General features: G+C 43.5%; 1 protein-coding gene across 1 annotated transcript in view; it reads left to right on the forward strand.

Annotated features, from left to right (window-relative positions):
* The window catches only part of LOC135570056 (ectonucleotide pyrophosphatase/phosphodiesterase family member 2-like), a 63284-nt gene that overhangs the window by 15668 nt on the left and 20662 nt on the right, over positions 1 to 26954 (forward strand). Inside the window, exons 10-18 of the mRNA XM_065016121.1 lie at positions 9416 to 9481; positions 9720 to 9792; positions 12094 to 12202; positions 15372 to 15500; positions 16296 to 16327; positions 16514 to 16641; positions 18402 to 18489; positions 18576 to 18663; positions 22418 to 22587. Coding sequence (XP_064872193.1) covers positions 9416 to 9481; positions 9720 to 9792; positions 12094 to 12202; positions 15372 to 15500; positions 16296 to 16327; positions 16514 to 16641; positions 18402 to 18489; positions 18576 to 18663; positions 22418 to 22587 — 883 coding nt within the window. The remainder of the gene's footprint in view (positions 1 to 9415; positions 9482 to 9719; positions 9793 to 12093; positions 12203 to 15371; positions 15501 to 16295; positions 16328 to 16513; positions 16642 to 18401; positions 18490 to 18575; positions 18664 to 22417; positions 22588 to 26954) is intronic.

Here is a 26954-nt window from a genome sequence, read left to right on the forward strand (position 1 = left end):
ACATGGTGGTCTTACATCTCAGTTCAACCCCTCTCCCCAGTCCAAGTTGTACATGTTCCAGAATGTTCAGTACGTTGTATTGCATCAATGTAGGGTTCAAAATGAACACAGGCTTTACTTCATACTTAATGACCATCACCATCTCAGTTTCTACCTCATGTATATGACCTTATGGTGACCTGACTCATTGTTGAATGGGACACCCTGCTGCAGTTCTAATGGGTCGTTGTTACCTATGTAACATCATCTCTCATTAATTGATTGAATAAATGATTGATTGTGTCCAGAGGGAGGTTTTGAGTGCAGTAAGGAGCGCTGTGGAGAGACCAGGAAGGACCAGCATGCCTGTCACTGTTCTGAGGACTGTCTGGCCAAAGGAGACTGCTGTACCAACTACAAAACACTCTGTAAAGGTTAGACACTGATACTAGATGTCTCTCAACCTGATACTAGTGCTGTGTGTGCTTTAGCCAACACTTCTGACTGTTGTTGTCATGACATACACTATCGGTCCAAAGCTTTAGAACACCTACTCATTCAAGGGTTTTTCTTTATTTTTACTATTTTCTACATTGTTGAATAATAGTGAAGACATCAAAACTATCAAATAACACATATGGAATCATGTAGTAACCAAAAAAGTGTTAAACAAATCAAAATATATTTTATATTTGAGATTCTTCAAATAGCTACCCTTTGCCTTGATGACAACTTTGCACACTCTTGGCATTCTCTCAACCAGCTTCATGAGGTAGTCACCTGGAATGCATTTCAATGAACCTCATTTCAATGACCTCAACCAAGTTCATTTGTGGAATTTATTTCATTCTTAATGCGTTTCAACCAATCAGTTGTTTTGTGACAAAGTAGGGGGGGTATACAGAAGACAGACTTATTTGGTAAACAACCAAGTCCATATTATGGCTTGAACAGCTCAAATAAGAGAAATGACAGACCATCATTACTTTAAGACATGAAGGTCAGTCAATTTCAAGAACTTTGAAAGTTTCTTCAAGTGCAGTCGCAAAAACCATCAAGCACTATGATGAAACTGTCTCTCATGAGGACCAACACAGGAATGGAAGACCCAGAGTTACCTCAGCTGCAGAGGATAAGTTCATTAGAGTTACCAGCCTCAGAAATTGCAGCCCAAATAAATGCTTCACAGAGTTCAAGTAACAGACACATCTCAACATCAGCTGTTCAGAGACTGTGTGAATCAGGCCTTCATGGTCGAATTGCTGCAAAGAAACCACTACTAAAGGACACCGATAAGAAGAGACTTGCTTGGGCCAAGAAACATGAGCAATGGACATTAGACCGGTGGAAATGTGACCTTCGGCCTAGAGTCCAAATTTGAGATTTTTGGTTCCAACCACTGTGTCATTATGAGACGCAGAGTAGGTGAACGGATGATCTCTGCATGTGTATTTCCCACGTGAAGCATGGAGGAGGTGGTGTTATGGTGTGGGGTGCTTTCCTGGTGACACTGTCTGATTTATTTAGAATTCAAGGCACATTTAACCAGCATGGCTACCACAGCCTTCTGCAGCGATACGCCATCCCATCTGGTTTGGGCTTAGTGGGACTATAATTTGTTTTTCAACAGGACAATGACTTAACACACCTCCAGGCTGTGTAAGGGTTATTTGAGCAAGAAAGAGGATGATGGAGTGCTGCATCAGATGACCTGGCCTCCACAATCACATGACCTCATCCAAATTGAGATGGTTTGAGATGAGTCGGACCGCAGAGTGAAGGAAATAGCAAACAAGTGCTCAGCATATGTGGGAACTCCTTCAAGACCGTTGGAAAAGCATTCCAGGTGAAGCTGGTTGAGAGAATGCCAAGAGTGTGCAAAGCTGTCATCAAGGCAAAGGGTGGCTATTTGAAGAATCTCAAATATAAAATATATTTTGATTTGTTTAACACTTTTTTTGGTTACTACATGATTCCATATGTGTTATTACTATTACTCTATAATGTAGAAAATAGCAAAAATAAAGAAAAACCCTTGAATGAGTAGGTGTTCTAAAACTTTTGACCAGTCATGTACCTCTCTGACTGTATCCTATATAGTGGTAGTGGAAGGTTGTATTGAACCCTCATATTAACTCTTAACTCTTTGTTTGTAAGGGGACACTACTTGGTTGCAGGATGACTGTGAAGACATTAGAACCCATGAATGTCCGGCTGGGTAAGAGACCCCATTTACACACTTCAGACCTTCTTATACATTTTTTTTTTTGTTTAACCTTTCACAACTAAAAAAAAAAACCCGTAAGAACATCAGAGATAGTCTCATGATCTTTTGTCCCCAGGTTTGTCCGTCCCCCTCTCATCATGGTGTCAGTGGATGGGTTCAGAGCCTCCTACATGAAGAGAGGAAGCACAGTGATCCCCAACATCGAGAAACTCAGTAAGATATTATGAATCATCCATAACAAGGCTTCATTTGAGAGGGGCAACTTTATTCACTTTATTAAACTAGGCAAGTCAGTTAAGAACAAATTCTTATTTACAATAAAGGCCTACCCGGCCAAACCCTAACCCGGACGACGCTGGGCCAATTGTGTGCCGCCTTATGGGACTCCCAATCACGGCTGGTTGTGATACAGCCTGGAATCGAACCAGGATGTCTGTAGTGACGCTCCAGCACTGAGATGCAGTGTCTTAGACCGCTGCGCCACTCGGGAGGCCGTACCATTGCATCATATCTGTTTGTGCCTTTTTACCTCTAGGAGCCTGTGGTACCCATGCTCCTTACATGAGACCCGTGTACCCCACGAAAACGTTTCCCAATCTCTATACTCTTGCAACGGTACGTACTGGTCAATCATCCTTTTTCTTCCTCTTTGCTGAACTCAGCTGAACATTTTAGCTTCAGTTTTGCCGTAATGTAATGTAACATCCAGCCTCCATGGGTTAACACCTCCGTCCTGACCTCCTGTAGGGCCTGTACCCTGAGTCCCATGGCATCGTTGGCAACTCCATGCATGACCCTGTGTTTGATGCCAACTTTAACCTGCGGGGTCGAGAGAAGCTGAATCATCGTTGGTGGGGAGGTCAGCCGGTGAGGCCCTACTCTCTGCTCTGTTCTGTGGTTCAGTCATACAACGCCTTCACAAAGGAGTCACACCACGTGACTTGTTACACATTTCCTTGTGTTACAGCCTGAATTTAAAATGGATTCAATTGAGATTGACTTTCACTGCCCTTCCACACAATACCCTATAATGTCAAAGTGGAGTTATGTTTTTAGAAATGAATTACAAATGAAAAGCTGAAAGGTCTTGAGTCAATAAGTATTGAACCTCTTTGTTATGGCATAAATTACTTCACAAGTCACATAATAAGTTGCATGGACTCACTCTGTGTGCAATAATAGTGTTTAAAATTATTTTTTGAATGACTGCCTCATCTCTGTACCCCACACATACAATTATCTGTAAGGTCGAGCAGATTCAACCACAAACACCAGGGAGGTTTTCCAATGCCTCACAAAGAAGGGCTCCTATTGGTAGATGGGTAAAAATAAAGAAGCAGACATTGAATATCCCTTTGAGCCTGGTGAAGTTATTAATTACACTTTGGATGGGGTATCAACACACCCAGTCACTATAGAGATACAGGCGTCCTTCCTAACCGGAGAGGAAGGAAACCCCTCCGGGATTTCACCATGAGGCCAATGGTCACTTTAAAACAGTTACAGAGTTTAATGGCTGTGATAGGTGAAAACTGAGGATGGATCAACAACATTGTAGTTACTCCACAAAACTAACCTAATTGACAGAGTGAAAAGAAGGAAGTATGTATAGAATACAAATATTCCAAAACATGCATCCTGTTTGCAATAAGATACTGAAGTAAAAAAATGTGGCAAAGAAATTAACTTTATATCCTGAATACAAAGTGTTATGTTTGGGGTAAAGTCAATACAACACATTACTGAGTACCACTCTTCATATTTTCAAGCATGGTGGTGGTTGCATCATGTTATGGGTATGCTTGTCATTGGCAAGGATTAGGGAGTTTTTTAGGATAAAAATAAACGGAATAGAGCTGAGCACAGGCAACATCCTAGAGGAAAACCTTGTTGAGTCTGCTTTCCAACAGACTGGGAGACAAATTCACTTTTCAGCAGGACAGTAACTTAAAACAACAGACTGGGAGACACGACAGTAACTTAAAACCAACAGACTGGGAGACAAATACACTTTTCAGCAGGACAGTAACTTCAAACCAACAGACTGGGAGACAAATACACTTTTCAGCAGGACAGTAACTTAAAACCAACAGACTGGGAAACAAATACACTTTTCAGCAGGACAGTAACTTAAAACCAACAGACTGGGAAACAAATACACTTTTCAGCAGGACAGTAACTTAAAACCAACAGACTGGGAGACAAATACACTTTTCAGCAGGACAGTAACTTAAAACAGAAGGCAAAATATACACTGGAGTTGCTCACCAAGATGACATTGAATGTTCCTGAGTGGCCTAGTTTTGACTCAAATCGGTTTGAAAATCTATGGCAAGACTTGGCAAGAAAATGGCTGTCTAACAATGATCAACAACCAACTTGACAGAGCTTGAATATTCTGCAAATATTGTACAATCCAGGTGTGCAAAGCTTTTAGAAACTTACCCAGAAAGACACACAGCTGTAATCGCTGCCAAAGGTGATTCTAACGCGTATCGACTCAGGGGTATGAATACTTGTATAAATTAGATATTTCTGTATTTAATTTTCAATTAATTTTATGAAATGTCTAGAAACCTGTTTTCACTTTGTCATTATGGGATATTGTGTGTAGATTGATGACCACTTTTTATTTTTTTAAATTCAGGCTGTAACAACAGAATGTGGAATAAGTTAAGGGTATGAATATTTTCTAAAGGCACCGTAAGTCACTCTAGAAGCCCTCCCATTCTAGAAGCCCCCATCCCATTCTAGAAGCCCCCATCCCATTCTAGAAGCCCTTCCATTCTAGAAGCCATCCCTCCCATTCTATAGGCTCTCCCTCCCATTCTAGAAGCCCCCATCCCATTCTAGAAGCCCTCCCTCCCATTCTATAGGCCCCGCCTCCCATTCTAGAAGCGCCCCCTCCCATTCTAGAATCCTCCACTCCCATTCTAGAAGCCCCCTCCCATTCCTGAAGCGCCCGCACCCATTCTAGAAGCCTCCCCTCCCATTCTAGAAGCCTCCCCTCCCATTCTAGAAGCCCCCTCCCATTCTAGAAGCCCCCCTCCCATTCTAGCGCCCCCTCCCAAACTAGAAGCCCTCCCTCCCATTCTAGAAGGCCTGCATCTGTGTTCTATTTGCACAGTAATGGCCTTACTTACAGCTGGCCAGGTTTGCTCTCTCTCTCTCTCCTTTCATATGAGACTGTTTAACTTGGCTTTGAGCATGAATCTAGTAAAACTAGTGAGTAGTGTTTAAATGTAATAACCGTCCATTTCAAGTTGAGACATTGAATTGGAAATGGCGTCAGCCTTGCAAATGTACTGTAGTGGTTTAAGGTCACAAACGCTTTTGAAGAACCTTTGTTGACGAAAATTGATCTTCCCATTGTCCTTAAAGGTGTTATATGCCATTACATGATAAATGATATTGTCTTATATCACAGTTTTACAGATAATTTACTGTGGTTATATTCACTTTTATTCTTGTCCTAGATCTGGATTACAGCAGTGAAGCAGGGGGTGAAAGCTGGCACTTTCTTCTGGCCTGTGTAAGTCTCTCCCTCTCTCCCCCACACCCTCTCTGTCTCTCTCTCTGTCTGTCTACCTTTCTGTCTCTCTGTCTACCTCTCTCTCTCTCTCTCTTTGTTTACCTCTCTCTCTCTGTCTACCTCTCTCTCTCTCTCTCTCTGTTTACCTCTCTGTCTCTCTCTCTCTCTGTCTACCTCTCTCTCTCTCTCTCTGTTTACCTCTCTGTCTCTCTCTCTCTCTGTTTACCTCTCTGTCTCTCTCTCTCTCTACCTCTCTGTGTCTCTCTCTCTCTCTCTGTCTGTCTACCTCTCTGTCTCTCTCTGTTTTACCTCTCTCTCTCTCTCTCTCTCTCTCTGTCTCTCTCTGTTTACCTCTCTCTCTCTCTCTCTCTCTCTCTCTCTCTCTCTCTCTGTCTCTCTGTCTCGCTCTCTCTGTCTCTCTCTCTCTGTTTACCTCTCTGTCTCTCTCTGTTTTACCTCTCTCTCTCTCTCTCTCTCTCTCTGTCTCTCTCTGTTTACCTCTCTCTGTCTGTCTACCTCTCTGTCTCTCGCTCTCTGTCTACCTCTCTGTCTCTCTCTGTCTGTTACCTCTCTCTCTCTCTCTGTCTCTCTCTCTGTCTCTCTCTGTTTACCTCTCTCTCTCTCTCTCTCTCTCTCTCTCTCTCTCTCTGTCTCTCTGTTTACCTCTCTCTCTCTGTTTACCTTCTGAATTCTACTCTGTCTCTCTCTCTCTCTCTCTTTTACCTCTCTGCATCTTCTCTCTCTGTTTACCTCTCTGTCTCTCTCTCTCTACCTCTCTGTCGAAACTGAAATTTCGTGATTTTTAAATGTCTGTCTACCTCTCTGACCTCTCTGTTTAGTGGCTCAGCACTCTCTCTCTCTCTCTGTCTACTCTCTCTGTCTCTCTCTCTCTCTCTGTCTGTCTCTCTCTCTGTCTACCTCTCTCTCTCTGTTTACCTCTGTCTCTCTCTCTCTCTCTGTTTACCTCTGTCTCTCTCTCTCTGTCTACCTCTCTGTCTCTCTCTCTCTGTCTGTCTACCTCTCTGTCTCTCGCTCTCTCTGTCTACCTCTCTGTATCTCTCTCTGTCTGTCTACCTCTCTCTCTCTGTCTACTCTCTCATCTCTTCTCTCTCTGTTTACCTCTCTCTCTGTCTACCTCTCTGTCTACCTCTCTCTCTCTCTGTTTACCTCTCTCTCTCTGTTGGCTTTGGAATTTCAATTAAAAAGCTAAATTGTTTTTGTAATTATTTTATAATGCATTTAATGTAAAAAAAATAATTATATCGAAACTGAAATTTAAAAAGCGTGATATTTTTTTAAATGATGGAACGTAAATGGACCTAGAAAAGCATTAGTGGCTCAGACACTGTTCTCAAAGACAAAACACTACTCTCAAAGACAAAGCACTACTCTCAAAGACAAAACACTACTCTCAAAGACAAAACACTACTCTCAAAGACAAAACACTACTCTCAAAGACAAAACACTACTCTCAAAGACAAAACACTACTCTCAAAGACAAAACACTACTCTCAAAGACAAAACACTACTCTCAAAGATAAAACACTACTCTCAAAGACAAAACACTACTCTCAAAGACAAAACACTCCTCAAAGACAAAGAACAGTGTTGCCATTATATTGTCATAACACTGTTGTGGATTTCAGTTGGAGATGTCTGGAAACTACATGGACATGTTCTTGTTTAGTTGTACTCTGGCTAACAGAGAGGTAGAGAGAGGTAGACAGAGAGGGTGTGGGGGAGAGAGAGTTTAGTTGTACTCTGGCTAACAGAGAGGTAGAGAGAGGTAGACAGAGAGGGTGTGGGGGAGAGAGAGTTTAGTTGTACTCTGGCTAACATAACGCATGCAGGCTGCTAAAAAAACACAATGCATCACACATTCATAAGACACAGAAGCCTTTGAGGCAGACTTCAGTTTAGAGGCGTACAGACCTGTTTTGAGAGCAATTGGACTCAAATCGGCCTATTAACGTAAAACGGGGTGCCTGCATGTGAACTTGGCCAGCTGGGGGGGGACTCCTTCAGGAGCAGTGACAAAGTGCATTTCAAGTGCAGGAACTTTCTGAGGTAGGGGAGGGGGGCACTGGGGAGGAGGGGGGGTGGCCCAGGGCACTGAGGAGGAGGGGGGCAGGGCACTGAGGAGGAGAAGGGGGGCAGGGCACTGAGGAGGAGGAGGGGGGCCAGGGCACTGAGGAGGAGGAGGGGGCCCAGGGCACTGGGGATGGGGGGGGGGGCACTGGGGAGGGGGGGCAGGGCACTGAGGAGGGGGGGGGGCCAGGGCACTGAGGAGGAGGAGGGGGGGCCCAGGGCACTGAGGAGGAGGAGGAGGAGGAGAAGGAGGGGTCACTTTACAGTACAGTATAAGACTGTATTATTTAACCAATGAGGTCTGGAGATGACGGGGAGTTGTGGTTGTAGCTTTGTGGAAGTCTCTGTTAAAACCAACTCCAGGGAGGTCTTAACCAACACCAGAGGGGTTGAGAAGAAGAGAATCCCCCCTGTAGTGATTTAGTGGGATAAGATCTACCCCCTTCCATAACCCCCCCAGCTCCCCCACATGTCAAGCCCCAGTTAGAGAGGCAAACCCTGGGGTTGATGGTTGGCAGCTGTGCCTAGTGGGCTGGAGGATGGAGGTCTGTTCGTGGCCCACCGCTCTACAAGACAGGAACAGGAGGGGAGGCTTTGAGGTTCAAAGACATCCAGGGGAGAAGGAGAGGGATGTACCCCAGGACTATATAGGCCTGTTATAATGTCTTTAGTGGTTCTAATCTGGTGTATTCTAGGACTATATAGGCCTGTTATGTCTTTAGTGGTTCTATTCTGGTGTACCCCAGGACTATATGTCTTTAGTGGTTCTAATCTGGTGTACCCCAGGACTATATAGGCCTGTTATAATGTCTTTAGTGGTTCTAATCTGGTGTACCCCAGGACTATATAGGCCTGTTATGTCTTTAGTGGTTCTAATCTGGTGTACCCCAGGACTATATAGGTCTGTTATGTCTTTAGTGGTTCTAATCTGGTGTACCCCAGGACTATATAGGTCTGTTATAATGTCTTTAGTGGTTCTAATCTGTCTTTAGTGTTCTAATACCCCAGGACTTTATAGGTCTGTTATGTCTTTAATGGTTATAATCTGTAGTGGTATCCCCAGGACTATATAGGTATGTTATAATGTCTTTAGTGGTTCTGGTGTAATCTGGTGTATCCCAGGACTATATAGGTATGTTATAATGTCTTTAGTGGTTCTAATCTGGCAGCTTTCCTGGATGCAAACAGAAAGGATCAAATGTGGTGTTGTAATACACAGTACAACATTGATACACAGCCTCCCAGACACAGCACCTCAGACACAGCACCCCAGACACAGCACCCCAGACACAGCACCCCAGACACAGCACCCCAGACACAGCCTCCCAGACACAGCCTCCCAGACACAGCACCCCAGACACAGTAAAGCCATTGATACACAGCACCCCAGACACAGTAAAGCCATTGATACACAGCACCCCAGACACAGTAAAGCCATTGATACACAGCACCCCAGACACAGCCTCCCAGACACAGCACCTCAGACACAGCACCCCAGACACAGCCTCCCAGACACAGCACCCCATACATTTTTTTGTGAACTCCATTTTGTCCTCCATATAATGAACTCATCTGATGTGTCTTTCCAGGTCCATCCCGTTGGAGAGGAGAGTCCTGACCATGCTACAATGGCTTCATCTGCCAGACGGAGAGAGGTAAAGTCAGCTTCTTTCATCCTCTTCTTTAGGCTGTTACTATCTGCAGTGATATACCAGCAGTGAAACCCCATCCTCTACATGCATCCAAGATGGCCGCTCTATGTTTAGCAGCAATCTCCATCTGACTTTGAGTAAGTAACTTTGCTCCCATATCCTAGCCCTGTATTTGAGACCTGGGGGTGGTAGAGGATACACATGGCCAACCTAAGATTCCCTTCCACCTGTGTTGTTTCAGGCCGTATGTTTACGCCATGCACTCCGAGCAGCCGGACACGTTTGGCCACAAGCTGGGGCCCATGAGCACTGAGGTGAGCTGGGGGCTGAGGCTGGAGGCTGGGGGCTGGAGGCTGGGGGCTGGAGGCTGGGGGCTGGGGGCTGGAGGCTGAGGCTGGGTCTAAGGCTGGGGCTGGAGGTGGGGGCTAGAGAATGGAGGCTGGGGGCTGGAGGTTGGAGGCTGGAGGCTGGGGGCTGGGGGCTGGGGGCTGGAGGCCGGGGGCTGGGGGCTGGGTCTAGGGCTGGGGCTAGGGCAGAGTCTGAGGAGGAGAGACGGTTGTGGTTCAGACTACCGGGACCTGAGTATGTGTTAAGCAGCACTCACGACAGCAGCACTCATGCCAGATGGAGCTAGTTACATACAGAACAATCTACAACACTGTAGCATAAACACTGGCCTTCTGTTTCAACTGTCCAGCCATAGCAAGGCCCCAAACAAACCCAGGCATGTACATGCATGACTTGTACAGTGTGGAATTGATTAACCATTTTCTAGAGATTTTGTATTTGTCAAATGCGCCGAATACAACATACCTTACAGTGAAATGTTTACTGACAAGGCCTTAACCAACAATGCTTTATTAAGAAGTTTTAAGAAAAAATAAGTGTTAATAAGTAAAAAATAGAGAAATAAAAGTAACAAATCATTCAACAGTAGCAGTGGGCACCGCACATTGACTCGGTACCTTAACATCCTGCATATAGCCTCCATATTGACTCAGTACCGTAACACCCTGTATATAGCCTCCACATTGACTCTGTACCGTAACACCCTGTATATAGCCTCCACATTGACTCTGTACCGTAACACCCTGTATATAGCCTCCACATTGACTCTGTACCGTAACACCCTGTATATAGCCTCCATATTGACTCAGTACCGTAACACCCTGTATATAGCCTCCACATTGACTCTGTACCGTAACACCCTGTATATAGCCTCCACATTGACTCTGTACCGTAACACCCTGTATATAGCCTCCACATTGACTCTGTACCGTAACACCCTGTATATAGCCTCCATATTGACTCAGTACCGTAACACCCTGTATATAGCCTCCACATTGACTCTGTACCGTAACACCCTGTATATAGCCTCCACATTGACTCTGTACCGTAACACCCTGTATATAGCCTCCACATTGACTCAGTACCGTAACACCCTGTATATAGCCTCCACATTGACTCAGTACCGTAACACCCTGTATATAGCCTCCACATTGACTCAGTACCGTAACACCCTGTATATATAGCCTCCACATTGACTCAGTACCGTAACACCCTGTATATAGCCTCCACATTGACTCAGTACCGTAACACCCTGTATATAGCCTCCACATTGACTCAGTACCGTAACACCCTGTATATAGCCTCCACATTGACTCAGTACCGTAACACCCTGTATATAGCCTCCACATTGACTCAGTACCGTAACACCCTGTATATAGCCTCCACATTGACTCTGTACCGTAACACCCTGTATATAGCCTCCACATTGACTCAGTACCGTAACACCCTGTATATAGCCTCCACATTGACTCTGTACCGTAACACCCTGTATATAGCCTCCACATTGACTCAGTACCGTAACACCCTGTATATAGCCTCCACATTGACTCTGTACCGTAACACCCTGTATATAGCCTCCACATTGACTCAGTACCGTAACACCCTGTATATAGCCTCCACATTGACTCAGTACCGTAACACCCTGTATATAGCCTCCACATTGACTCAGTACCGTAACACCCTGTATATAGCCTCCACATTGACTCATTACCGTAACACCCTGTATATAGCCTCCACATTGACTCAGTACCGTAACACCCTGTATATAGCCTCCACATTGACTCAGTACCGTAACACCCTGTATATAGCCTCCACATTGACTCACCCTGTATATAGCCTCCACATTGACTCAGTACCGTAACACCCTGTATATAGCCTCCACATTGACTCAGTACCGTAACACCCTGTATATAGCCTCCACATTGACTCAGTACCGTAACACCCTGTATATAGCCTCCACATTGACTCAGTACCGTAACACCCTGTATATAGCCTCCACATTGACTCAGTACCGTAACACCCTGTATATAGCCTCCACATTGACTCAGTACCGTAACACCCTGTATATAGCCTCCACATTGACTCAGTACCGTAACACCCTGTATATAGCCTCCACATTGTTATTTTACTGCTGCTGATTGTGTTATGTTCAATGTCTAATAATGATGAGGTATTTTGATGATCTGTATGGGGATCAATACTTCTATGATATCCCCTGATCGTTGTGATTGCTGTGTGAATATTGACCAGTGTATTCTGTGCTGCAGCTGAACAACCCTCTGAAGGAGATTGATAAGATAATTGGTCAGCTGATGGACGGCCTGAAACAGATGAAACTCCACCGATGTGTCAACATCATCATGGTGGGAGATCACGGTACTGCTGCACAACCGCCTTGACCCCTGACCCTAACCCTGGTCAATACATACCAACCCTAACCCTGGTCAATACATACCAACCCTGGTCAATACATACCAACCCTAACCCGGATCAATACATACCAACCCTAACCCTGGTCAAACATACCACCCTAACCCTGGTCAATACATCCCAACCCTAACCCGGATCAATACATACCAACCCTGGTCAACCATACCAACCCTAACGCTGGTCAATACATACCAACCCTAACCTTGGTCAATACATACCAACCCTGGTCAATACACACCAACCCTAACCCTGATCAATACATACCAACCCTGGTCAATACATACCAACCCTAACCCTGGTCAATACATACCAACCCTAACCCAGATCAATACATACCAACCCCAACCCTGGTCAATACATACCAACCCTAACACTGGTCAATACATACCAACCCTGGTGAATACATACCAACCCTAACCCTGGTGAATACATACCAACCCTAACCCTGGTGAATACATACCAACCCTAACCCTGGTGAATACATACCAACCCTAACCCTGGTGAATACATACCAACCCTAACCCTGGTCAATACATACCAACCCTAACCCTGGTCAATACACACCAACCCTGGTCAATACACACCAACCCTGGTCAATACATACCAACCCTGGTCAATACATACCAACCCTAACCCTGGTCAATACATACCAACCCTAACCCTGGTCAATACATACCAACCCTGGTCAATACATACCAACCCTGGTCAATACATACCAACCCTGGTCAATACACACCAACCCTGGTCAATACACACCAACCCTGGTCAATACATACCAACCCTGGTCAATACATACCAACCCTAACCCTGGTCAATACATACCAACCCTGGTCAATACATACCAACCCTAACCCTGGTCAATACATACCAACCCTGGTCAATACATACCAACCCTGGTCAATACATACCAACCCTGGTCAATACATACCAACCCTGGTCAATACATACCAACCCTAACCCTGGTCAATACATACCAACCCTGGTCAATACATACCAACCCTGGTCAATACACACCAACCCTGGTCAATACATACCAACCCTGGTCAATACATACCAACCCTGGTGAATACATACCAACCCTAACCCTGGTGAATACATACTAACCCTAACCCTGGTGAATACATACCAACCCTAACCCTGGTCAATACATACCAACCCTAACCCTGGTCAATACATACCAACCCTAACACTGGTCAATACATACCAAACCTGGTCAATACATACCAACCCTGGTCAATACATACCAACCCTGGTCAATACATACCAACCCTAACCCTGGTGAATACATACCAACCCTAACCCTGGTCAATACATACCAACCCTGGTCAATACATACCAACCCTGGTCAATACATACCAACCCTAACCCTGGTCAATACATCCCAACCCTGGTCAATACATACCAACCCTAACCCTGGTCAATACATCCCAACCCTGGTCAATACATACCACCCTAACCCTGATCAATACATACCAACCCTGGTCAATACATACCAACCCTGGTCAATACACACCAACCCTAACCCTGGTCAATACATACCAACCCTAACCCTGGTCAATACATACCAACCCTAACCCTGGTCAATACATACCAACCCTGGTCAATACACACCAACCCTGGTCAATCCACACCAACCCTAACCCTGGTCAATACATACCAACCCTAACCCTGGTCAATACATACCAACCCTAACCCTGGTCAATACACACCAACCCTGGTCAATACATACCAACCCTAACCCTGGTCAATACATACCAACCCTGGTCAATACATACCAACCCTAACCCTGGTCAATACATACCAACCCTAACCCTGGTCAATACATACCAACCCTGGTCAATACATACCAACCCTGGTCAATACATACCAACCCTGGTCAATACATACCAACCCTGGTCAATACATACCAACCCTAACCCTGGTCAATACACACCAACCCTGGTCAATACATACCAACCCTGGTCAATACACACAAACCCTGGTCAATACACACCAACCCTAACCCTGGTCAATACATACCAACCCTGGTCAATACATACCAACCCTGGTCAATACACACAAACCCTAACCCTGGTCAATACATACCAACCCTGGTCAATACACACAAACCCTAACCCTGGTCAATACATACCAACCCTGGTCAATACATACCAACCCTGGTCAATACATACCAACCCTGGTCAATACACACCAACCCTAACCCTGGTCAATACACACCAACCCTGGTCAATACATACCAACCCTGGTCAATACATACCAACCCTGGTCAATACACACCAACCCTGGTCAATACACACCAACCCTGGTCAATACACACCAACCCTAGTCAATACACATTAGGCTATAGTTTACTACATTGTGTATATATAAATAAACATTGATCACTCATATTAGTCTCCGTCTGAAAATCGTCCCACTCATAAAAGGGAGGTAAGAAAACGTAGCTCTAGAGAAAGTGAAAGTCTCTCCAACTCAGGTCTCTTCAAAGTACGCCGAGCCTATTGGCTGATATATGCCAGTAATACCGATAGCCTAATATAATGGTCCACGTGAGAATTTCTGGTCATTTAACTTATTTCTTAGGTTATTTTTGCGCATTTTGATATTTCCTACAGGGCGCACAATTTACTGCAACCATGGCTGGCAAGTGAGCTGAGTCGTCACATACGTCTAGTATTAGGTCTATACCTACGTCTAGTACTAGGCAGTATTGCGGTTGGGTTCGGGACCAGTTCTTGCATTAGCGGATAGGAGTCGGACAGAAAGCCAGCGGGTTTGGGCGGGATGAATAAATCAGTCCTCCGCAGACCTCTAGACCGGGGCTGTCAAACTCATTCCATGGAGGTCCTAGTGTCTGTGAGTTTTAGTTTTCTCCTTTCATTTAAGCCCTTAGACAACCAGGTGAGGGGAGTTCTTTACTAATTCGTGACCTCAATTCATCAATCAAGTTCAAGGCAGGAGCGAAAACCCTCCGACACTCGGCCCTCCATGGAATGAGTTTGACACGTGCTCTAGACGATGTCCATTTCTCTCTGACTATAGACAATCAAGTCACCTTCTTCTTCATATTCATTCTGCAGTGATTTAAAGTCTGTTCTGAACATGTGTCCCTCAGGTATGGAGGAGGCTCACTGTGACAGGACAGAGTTCCTCAGCTCATACATGCCGTCCACTGTTGATGACATCATCCTGATCCCGGGCTCCCTGGGCAGGATCCGCTCCAGGTACCCCAACAACTCCAAATGTGAGCGTTTGGTTTGTTTGTCTGATTGGTGTATTGATGTATTGATTGACCATTTAAAAACACAATACTGTATTGAAGAACATGCCTTAATAAAACCATTGAGGATTAATCAACTACAAATCCCCAACTACAAAATCAGAGACCTATTTCTATTGTGGTCCCCATAGGCTGCATTTAGACAGGCAAGCCCATTGTGGTCCTCAGGCTGCGTTTGACAGGCAGCCCATTGTGGTCCTCAGGCTTCGTTAGACAGGCAGACCCATTGTGGGCTTAATTTAGACAGGCAGGCCCATTGTGGTCCTTAGACAGGCAGACCCATTGTGGTCCTCATAGGCTTCGTTTAGACAGGCAGACCCATTGTGGTCCTCATACACTTAATTTAGACAGGCAGGCCCATTGTGGTCCTCATAGGCTGCGTTAGACAGGCAGACCCATTGTGGTCCTCATATGCTTCATTTAGTAGACAGGCAGACCCATTGTGGTCCTCATAGGCTGCGTTTAGACAGGCAGACCCATTCCTCCAGTTACTGAAAAGTGTGTAGAGAAAGACAGAGTACTGTATCTCAGTGACCCTGATCCTTGACTGGGTCACATGGCCAGGTCAGTCGAGACCAAAACAATAACATCACTTTAGCATGTATCTTTCTGCTCAGAAGAGCACGCCTCCTCGTCCCCAGACTAGGTTGATGTGTCCCTACTGATCCAGTTATGAACTGCGTCCTCGGTAGTACGGTAGAACGAGGCACATTTCCTAACAGTCGACAGTCAATCAGAACACTGTTTGTCTTTTTTCAGATGATGCCAAATCTGTTATTGCAAATCTTACAGTGAGTATTATACACGTTGTATTTCCATACACATTGTCTTCTCTAAGTCATTGTTCTGACCAATATTCCTACCTGTGTTGTGGTGTCAGAGGTCGAGGTGACAAGTCCAGAATGATAGTTTTATGAAATAGTGGTGATAAAGTTGTACTACAGAGCACCTGAAATCATGTTGTTCTGCCCCCTCAGTGTAAAAAGACAGAGCAGCACTTCAAGCCCTATCTGAAGCAGCATCTCCCCAAGCGCCTTCACTACGCCAACAACAGGAGAATAGAGGACATCCACCTGTTAGTGGAGAGGAAGTGGCATATCGCAAGGTTATACCCTCTCTGTCTCTCTCTTTCTCTCTCTCTCTCTCTCTCTCTCTCTCTCTCTCTCTCTCTCTCTCTCTGCCTCTGTCTCTCTCTCTCTCTCTCTCTGCCTCTCTGTCTCTCTGTCTCTCTCTGTCTCTCTGTCTCTCTGTCTCTCTCTCTCTCTGTCTCTCTCTCTCTCTCTGTCTCTCTGTCTCTCTCTCTGTCTCTGTCTCTCATTTCAAAACAGACATAGACCACAGATTTTTTGCTATGGTGTGTCCTAAGGGTGGTGTCCTACGGGTGGTGTCCTACGGGTGGTGTCCTACGGGTGGTGGTGTCCTACTGGTGGGGGTGTCCTATTGGTGGTGGTGTCCTATTGGTGGGTGTGTCTTATTGGTGGTGGTGTCCTATTGGTGGTGGTGTCCTATTGGCGGTGTGTTCTATTGGCAGGGTGTCCTATTGGGGGTGTGTTCTATTGGTGGTGGTGTCCTATTGGGGGTGGGCCCCATTGGTGGGGGTGTGTCCTATTGGTGGTGGTGTCCTATTGGCGGTGTGTTCTATTGGCAGGGTGTCCTATTGGGGGTGTGTTCTATTGGTGGGGGTGTGTCCTATTGGTGGTGGTGTCCTATTGGCGGTGTGTTCTATTGGCAGGGTGTCCTATTGGGGGTGTGCCCCATTGGTGGGGGTGTGTCCTATTGGTGGTGGTGTCCTACTGGTGGTGGTGTCCTATTGGTGGTGGTGCCCTATTGGTGGTGGTGTCCTATTGGTGGTGGTGTCCTATTGGGGGTGTGCCCCATTGGTGGGGGTGTGTCCTATTGGTGGTGGTGTCCTATTGGTGGTGGTGTCCTATTGGTGGTGGTGTCCTATTGGGGGTGTGTCCTATTGTACCCTGTTCCTGGAGCAGGCAGTGTCTGTTAACATGAACCTGGACAGACTCTGTATGTTGGTCATCATCAGTCCCAGTGTTGGTCAGACCCAGTGGAAAGTTGTCAGTCACTGTGTAAACACATGAGGTAATGCCTGTCTGTCGCGGGCGACAACTGAAAACAAATCAATGTTTGAAGGACAGAGAGGAGAGGATTGGTTCAGAATATGCTCCTTGGGGACGTCACCCTGTTTGAGTTGGCATGCCACAGAGCTCCATGGGGACGAACACCCTGTTTGAGTTCGCATGCCACAGAGCTCCATGAAAGAGATCTTTGAGATCCCTCCTCCTGCCTGCTAAGATATAGACTAGTTTAAATCGCTGGCACCATGAGTTGTGAACTTAATGCTTTCTGAGTGAGAAATTCTTACCCCTCCAGCAGCTTTGCAGCTAGCAGAGTAAAACTGTCTCTTAAATTAAATACCCAAATTAAATGAAATATTTGTTAGCCGTTGGTGATTTTTCAGGCTCTACGTGCTTGTGGCTTGTCCCCTCCACAGACACCACTGACTGTAGTGTTTAATGCAAACTTCACATAAAAACCTGTCTGTTTTCCTTTTACATGGCTTTACAGGGAAATGTGGTGGTGTCGGGTCGGCCGTGGAAAAACGGACTCCTTTACACTTGGGTTTATAAGGATTTCAGTGTGTTACTGTGTATGTAGGGCTGTATCTGTGTGGTCTGCTTTGAATCAAATCAAATGTTATGAAAATCAGACACAATGTCCTTGAATGTTTATTTAGGCTGCATATAGTCTTCATCCCGGTGAGGAATTGTAGATAGTTAATATTATTAAAACCATGAATTGTCTGATGTTGGATTTATTATTATTTTTGTTGCATCATGCTGTCTGTTACAGGAAGTCTCCAGAAGGAGGAAAGAGGCACCCTGGGAAATGTGGTTTTGCAGGAGATCACGGTTATGACAACAAGATAAACAGCATGCAGGTATGCTAGTTTTATCCTCATCTTGATTTAAGTTCTCGTTGCCATAAATGATTAATCATGACCTTTATCCTCTTCCTGTTCTTTAGACTATTTTCTTTGGATATGGACCAATGTTTAAATTCAAGACCAAAGTGCCCGTTTTTGAAAACATCGAACTTTATAACGTCATGTGTGGTAAGAGACATCTTCATTATTGTTTTACCTTGAGGGAGACATACAGTAGCACTCATCAGCCCATACTCATACATGTGGTAAGAGACATCTTCATTACAGTAGCACTCATCAGCCCATACTCATACGTGTGGTAAGACATCTTCATTACAGTAGCACTCATCAGCCCATACTCATACGTGTGGTAAGACATACAGTAGCACTCATCAGCCCATACTCATACGTGTGGTAAGACATACAGTAGCACTCATCAGCCCATACTCATACGTGTGGTAAGACATCTTCATTACAGTAGCACTCATCAGCCCATACTCATACGTGTGGTAAGACATCTTCATTACAGTAGCACTCATCAGCCCATACTCATATGTGTGGTAAGACATCTTCATTACAGTAGCACTCATCAGCCCACACTCATACGTGTGGTAAGACATACAGTAGCACTCATCAGCCCATACTCATATGTGTGGTAAGACATACAGTAGCACTCATCAGCCCATACTCATATGTGTGGTAAGACATACAGTAGCACTCATCAGCCCATACTCATTCGTGTGGTAAGACATACAGTAGCACTCATCAGCCCATACTCATATGTGTGGTAAGACATACAGTAGCACTCATCAGCCCATACTCATACGTGTGGTAAGACATACAGTAGCACTCATCAGCCCATACTCATATGTGTGGTAAGACATACAGTAGCACTCATCAGCCCATACTCATACGTGTGGTAAGACATACAGTAGCACTCATCAGCCCATACTTACGTGTGGTAAGACATACAGTAGCACTCATCAGCCCATACTCATACGTGTGGTAAGACATACAGTAGCACTCATCAGCCCATACTCATACGTGTGGTAAGACATACAGTAGCACTCATCAGCCCATACTCATACGTGTGGTAAGACATACAGTAGCACTCATCAGCTCATACTCATACGTGTGGTAAGACATCTTTATTACAGTAGCACTCATCAGCCCATACTCATACGTGTGGTAAGACATCTTCATTACAGTAGCACTCATCAGCCCATACTCATACGTGTGGTAAGACATACAGTAGCACTCATCAGCCCATACTCATACGTGTGGTAAGACATACAGTAGCACTCATCAGCCCATACTCATACGTGTGGTAAGACATACAGTAGCACTCATCAGCCCATACTCATACGTGTGGTAAGACATACAGTAGCACTCATCAGCCCATACTCATACGTGTGGTAAGACATACAGTAGCACTCATCAGCTCATACTCATACGTGTGGTAAGACATACAGTAGCACTCATCAGCCCATACTCATACGTGTGGTAAGATATACAGTAGCACTCATCAGCCCATACTCATACGTGTGGTAAGACATACAGTAGCACTCATCAGCCCATACTGATATGTGTGGTAAGACATACAGTAGCACTCATCAGCCCATACTGATATGTGTGGTAAGACATACAGTAGCACTCATCAGCCCATACTCATACGTGTGGTAAGACATACAGTAGCACTCATCAGCCCATACTGTACGTGTGGTAAGACATACAGTAGCACTCATCAGCCCATACTCTACGTGTGGTAAGACATACAGTAGCACTCATCAGCCCATACTCATACGTGTGGTAAGACATACAGTAGCACTCATCAGCCCATACTCATACGTGTGGTAAGACATACAGTAGCACTCATCAGCCCATACTCACGTGTGGTAAGACATACAGTAGCACTCATCAGCTCATACTCATATGTGTGGTAAGACATACAGTAGCACTCATCAGCCCATACTCATACGTGTGGTAAGATATACAGTAGCACTCATCAGCCCATACTCATACGTGTGGTAAGACATACAGTAGCACTCATCAGCCCATACTCATACGTGTGGTAAGACATACAGTAGCACTCATCAGCCCATACTCATACGTGTGGTAAGACATACAGTAGCACTCATCAGCCCATACTCATACGTGTGGTAAGACATACAGTAGCACTCATCAGCCCATACTCATACTGTGTGGTAAGACATACAGTAGCACTCATCAGCCCATACTCATACGTGTGGTAAGACATACAGTAGCACTCATCAGCCCATACTCATACGTGTGGTAAGACATACAGTAGCACTCATCAGCCCATACTGTACGTGTGGTAAGACATACAGTAGCACTCATCAGCCCATACTCACGTGTGGTAAGACATACAGTAGCACTCATCAGCCCATACTCATACGTGTGGTAAGATATACAGTAGCACTCATCAGCCCATACTCATGTGTGGTAAGACATACAGTAGCACTCATCAGCCCATACTCATATGTGTGGTAAGACATACAGTAGCACTCATCAGCCCATACTCATACGTGTGGTAAGACATACAGTAGCACTCATCAGCCCATACTCATACGTGTGGTAAGACATACAGTAGCACTCATCAGCCCATACTCATATGTGTGGTAAGACATACAGTAGCACTCATCAGCCCACACTCATACGTGTGGTAAGACATACAGTAGCACTCATCAGCCCATACTCATACGTGTGGTAAGACATACAGTAGCACTCATCAGCCCATACTCATACGTGTGGTAAGACATACAGTAGCACTCATCAGCCCATACTCATACGTGTGGTAAGACATACAGTAGCACTCATCAGCCCATACTCATACGTGTGGTAAGACATACAGTAGCACTCATCAGCCCATACTCATATGTGTGGTAAGACATACAGTAGCACTCATCAGCCCATACTCATACGTGTGGTAAGACATACAGTAGCACTCATCAGCCCATACTCATACGTGTGGTAAGACATACAGTAGCACTCATCAGCCCATACTCATATGTGTGGTAAGACATACAGTAGCACTCATCAGCCCATACTCATATGTGTGGTAAGACATACAGTAGCACTCATCAGCCCACACTCATACGTGTGGTAAGACATACAGTAGCACTCATCAGCCCATACTCATACGTGTGGTAAGACATACAGTAGCACTCATCAGCCCATACTCATATTTGTGGTAAGACATACAGTAGCACTCATCAGCCCATACTCATATGTGTGGTAAGACATACAGTAGCACTCATCAGCCCATACTCATACGTGTGGTAAGACATACAGTAGCACTCATCAGCCCATACTCATTCGTGTGGTAAGACATACAGTAGCACTCATCAGCCCATACTCATACGTGTGGTAAGACATACAGTAGCACTCATCAGCCCATACTCATACGTGTGGTAAGACATACAGTAGCACTCATCAGCCCATACTCATACGTGTGGTAAGATATACAGTAGCACTCATCAGCCCATACTCATACGTGTGGTAAGACATACAGTAGCACTCATCAGCCCATACTCATATGTGTGGTAAGACATACAGTAGCACTCATCAGCCCATACTCATACGTGTGGTAAGACATACAGTAGCACTCATCAGCCCATACTCATATGTGTGGTAAGACATACAGTAGCACTCATCAGCCCATACTCATACGTGTGGTAAGACATCTTCATTATTGTTTTAACTTGAGGGAGACATACAGTAGCACTCATCAGCCCATACTCATACGTGTGGTAAGAAATACAGTAGCACTCATCAGCCCATACTCATACGTGTGGTAAGACATACAGTAGCACTCATCAGCCCATACTCATACGTTATGGACAGTGAAGTTGTGTTGCATTGACTTGAGATCTTACTGTAATCGTAACAATAAAATACTTTATTGTCCATTTTCATGGAATAGACCTGCTTGGCCTGAACCCTGCCCCTAACAACGGGACTCATGGCAGTCTGAACCACCTGTTGAAGAGCCCGGTCCACAAGCCCACCGTGCCAGAGGAGGTGTCTAAACCCACCATCTCAGGTCCCATCATTACTCTGACCGATGACTTAGGCTGCAGCTGTGATGACAAGGTCAGCTACAGAACAGCATAGCTCTTATAGCCATAGAGATAGATACTGTAGAGATAGATACTGTAGAGATAGATACTGTATCACTATAGAGATAGATACTGTAGAGATATATATTGTATCACTATAGAGATAGATACTGTAGAGATAGATATTGTATCACTATAGAGATAGATACTGTATCACTATAGAGCTAGATACTATAGAGATAGATACTGTATCACTGTAGAGCTAGATACTGTAGAGATAGATACTGTATCACTATAGAGATAGATACTGTATCACTGTAGAGATAGATACTGTATCACTATATAGATGGATACTGTACCACTATAGAGATAGATACTGTATCACTATAGAGATAGATACTGTAGAGATAGATACTGTATCACTATAGAGATAGATACTATAGAAATGGTAGAGATAGATACTGTACCACTATAGAGATAGATACTATAGAAACGGTAGAGATAGATACTGTAGAAACTGTAGAGATAGGTACTGTTTTACTATAGAGATTGATACTGTAGAAACTGTAGAGATAGATACTGTTTTACTATAGAGATTGATACTGTAGAAACTGTAGAGATAGATACTGTTTTACTATAGAGATTGATACTGTAGAAACTGTAGTGATAGATACTGTTTTACTATAGAGATTGATACTGTTTTACTATAGAGACAGATACTGTAGAAACTGTAGAGATAGATACTGTAGAAACTGTAGCGATAGATACTGTAGAAACTGTAGAGATAGATACTGTAGAAACTGTAGCGATAGATACTGTTTTACTATAGAGATTGATACTGTAGAAACTGTAGTGATAGATACTGTTTTACTATAGAGATTGATACTGTTTTACTATAGAGATTGATACTGTTTTACTATAGAGACAGATACTGTAGAAACTGTAGAGATAGATACTGTAGAAACTAGCGATAGATACTGTAGAAACTGTAGCGATAGATACTGTAGAAACTGTAGAGATAGATACTGTAGAAACTGTAGAGATAGATACTGTAGAAACTGTAGAGATAGATACTGTAGAAACTGTAGAGATAGATACTGTAGAAACTGTAGAGATAGATACTGTAGAAACTGTGAGATATACTGTAGAAACTGTAGAGATAGATACTGTAGAAACTGTAGAGATAGATACTGTAGAAACTGTAGAGATAGATACTGTAGAAACTGTAGAGATAGATACTGTAGAAACTGTAGAGATAGATACTGTAGAAACTGTAGAGATAGATACTGTAGAAACTGTAGAGATAGATACTGTAGAAACTGTAGCGATAGATACTGTAGAAACTGTAGAGATAGATACTGTAGAAACTGTAGAGATAGATACTGTTTTACTATAGAGATTGATACTGTAGAAACTGTAGTGATAGATACTGTTTTACTATAGAGATTGATACTGTTTTACTATAGAGACAGATACTGTAGAAACTGTAGAGATAGATACTATAGAAACTGTAGCGATAGATACTGTAGAAACTGTAGAGATAGATACTGTAGAAACTGTAGAGATAGATACTGTAGAAACTGTAGAGATAGATACTGTAGAAACTGTAGAGATAGATACTGTATCACTGTAGAGATAGATACTGTAGAAACTGTAGAGATAGATACTGTAGAAACTGTAGCGATAGATACTGTAGAAACTGTAGAGATAGATACTGTAGAAACTGTAGAGATAGATACTGTAGAAACTGTAGAGATAGATACTGTAGAAACTGTAGAGATAGATACTGTAGAAACTGTAGAGATAGATACTGTAGAAACTGTAGAGATAGATACTGTAGAAACTGTAGAGATAGATACTGTAGAAACTGTAGAGATAGATACTGTAGAAACTGTAGAGATAGATACTGTAGAAACTGTAGAGATAGATACTGTAGAAACTGTAGAGATAGATACTGTAGAAACTGTAGAGATAGATACTGTAGAAACTGTAGAGATAGATACTGTAGAAACTGTAGAGATAGATACTGTAGAAACTGTAGAGATAGATACTGTAGAAACTGTAGAGATAGATAATGTAGAAACTGTAGCGATAGATACTGTAGAAACTGTAGAGATAGATACTGTAGAAACTGTAGATATAGATACTGTAGAAACTGTAGAGATAGATACTGTAGAAACTGTAGAGATAGATACTGTAGAAACTGTAGAGATAGATACTGTAGAAACTGTAGAGATAGATACTGTAGAAACTGTAGAGATAGATACTGTAGAAACTGTAGAGATAGATACTGTAGAAACTGTAGCGATAGATACTGTAGAAACTGTAGAGATAGATACTGTAGAAACTGTAGATATAGATACTGTAGAAACTGTAGAGATAGATACTGTAGAAACTGTAGAGATAGATGCTGTAGAAACTGTAGAGATAGATACTGTAGAAACATAGAGATAGATACATGTAGAAACTGTTATATTGATACTGTAGAAACTGTAGAGATAGATACTATAGAAACTGTAGATATAGATACTGTAGAAACTGTAGAGATAGATACTGTAGAAACTGTAGAGATAGATACTGTAGAAACTGTAGCGATAGATACTGTAGAAACTGTAGAGATAGATACTGTAGAAACTGTAGAGATAGATACTGTAGAAACTGTAGCGATAGATACTGTAGAAACTGTATGTATCTCTATGGCTCCCACCACAGAACTAGAATGAGATTGTATTTCTATGTCTTTCACAGCCGTAGACAGACTGATATTGAAGCTTTAGCTTTTTATATCAACATGATATTTGCTTCAATAAAGTAAATCCGAATGATTTCTGCATCTCAAGAAATAGACTACATGTTGTTATATTGATCTGTATAGTGTGTGTTTGACCTATGACCTGACTGATATCTGTAGCACTGGGCATTACTACATGTTGTTATATTGATCTGTATAGCCTGTGTGTTTGACCTATGACCTGACTGATATCTGTAGCACTGGGCATTACTACATGTTGTTATATTGATCTGTATAGCCTGTGTGTTTGACCTATGACCTGACTGATATCTGTAGCACTGGGCATTACTACATGTTGTTATATTGATCTGTAATGTGTGTGTGTTTGACCTATGACCTGACTGATATCTGTAGCACTGGGCATTACTACATGTTGTTATATTGATCTGTAATGTGTGTGTGTTTGACCTATGACCTGACTGATATCTGTAGCACTGGGCATTACTACATGTTGTTATATTGATCTGTAATGTGTGTGTGTTTGACCTATGACCTGACTGATATCTGTAGCACTGGGCATTACTACATGTTGTTATATTGATCTGTAATGTGTGTGTGTTTGACCTATGACCTGACTGATATCTGTAGCACTGGGCATTACTACATGTTGTTATATTGATCTGTATAGCCTGTGTGTTTGACCTATGACCTGACTGATATCTGTAGCACTGGGCATTACTACATGTTATTATATTGATCTGTATAGCCTGTGTGTTTGACCTATGACCTGACTGATATCTGTAGCACTGGGCATTACTACATGTTGTTATATTGATCTGTATAGGGTGTGTGTTTGACCTATGACCTGACTGATATCTGTAGCACTGGGCATTACTACATGTTGTTATATTGATCTGTATAGCCTGTGTGTTTGACCTATGACCTGACTGATATCTGTAGCACTGGGCATTACTACATGTTGTTATATTGATCTGTAATGTGTGTTTGACCTATGACCTGACTGATATCTGTAGCACTGGGCATTACTACATGTTGTTATATTGATCTGTATAGGGTGTGTGTTTGACCTATGACCTGACTGATATCTGTAGCACTGGGCATTACTACATGTTGTTATATTGATCTGTATAGCCTGTGTGTTTGACCTATGACCTGACTGATATCTGTAGCACTGGGCATTACTACATGTTGTTATATTGATCTGTATAGCCTGTGTGTTTTTGACCTATGACCTGACTGATATCTGTAGCACTGGGCATTACTACATTTTGTTATATTGATCTGTATAGCCTGTGTGTTTGACCTATGACCTGACTGATATCTGTAGCACTGGGCATTACTACATGTTGTTATATTGATCTGTATAGCCTGTGTGTGTTTGACCTATGACCTGACTGATATCTGTAGCACTGGGCATTACTACATGTTGTTATATTGATCTGTATAGCCTGTGTGTTTGACCTATGACCTGACTGATATCTGTAGCACTGGGCATTACTACATATTGTTATATTGATCTGTATAGCCTGTGTGTTTGACCTATGACCTGACTGATATCTGTAGCACTGGGCATTACTACATGTTGTTATATTGATCTGTATAGTGTGTGTGTTTGACCTATGACCTGACTGATATCTGTAGCACTGGGC

Source organism: Oncorhynchus nerka, unplaced genomic scaffold (genome assembly GCF_034236695.1).
Source record: "Oncorhynchus nerka isolate Pitt River unplaced genomic scaffold, Oner_Uvic_2.0 unplaced_scaffold_1142, whole genome shotgun sequence".
NCBI classification, from domain to species: Eukaryota; Metazoa; Chordata; class Actinopteri; order Salmoniformes; family Salmonidae; genus Oncorhynchus; species Oncorhynchus nerka.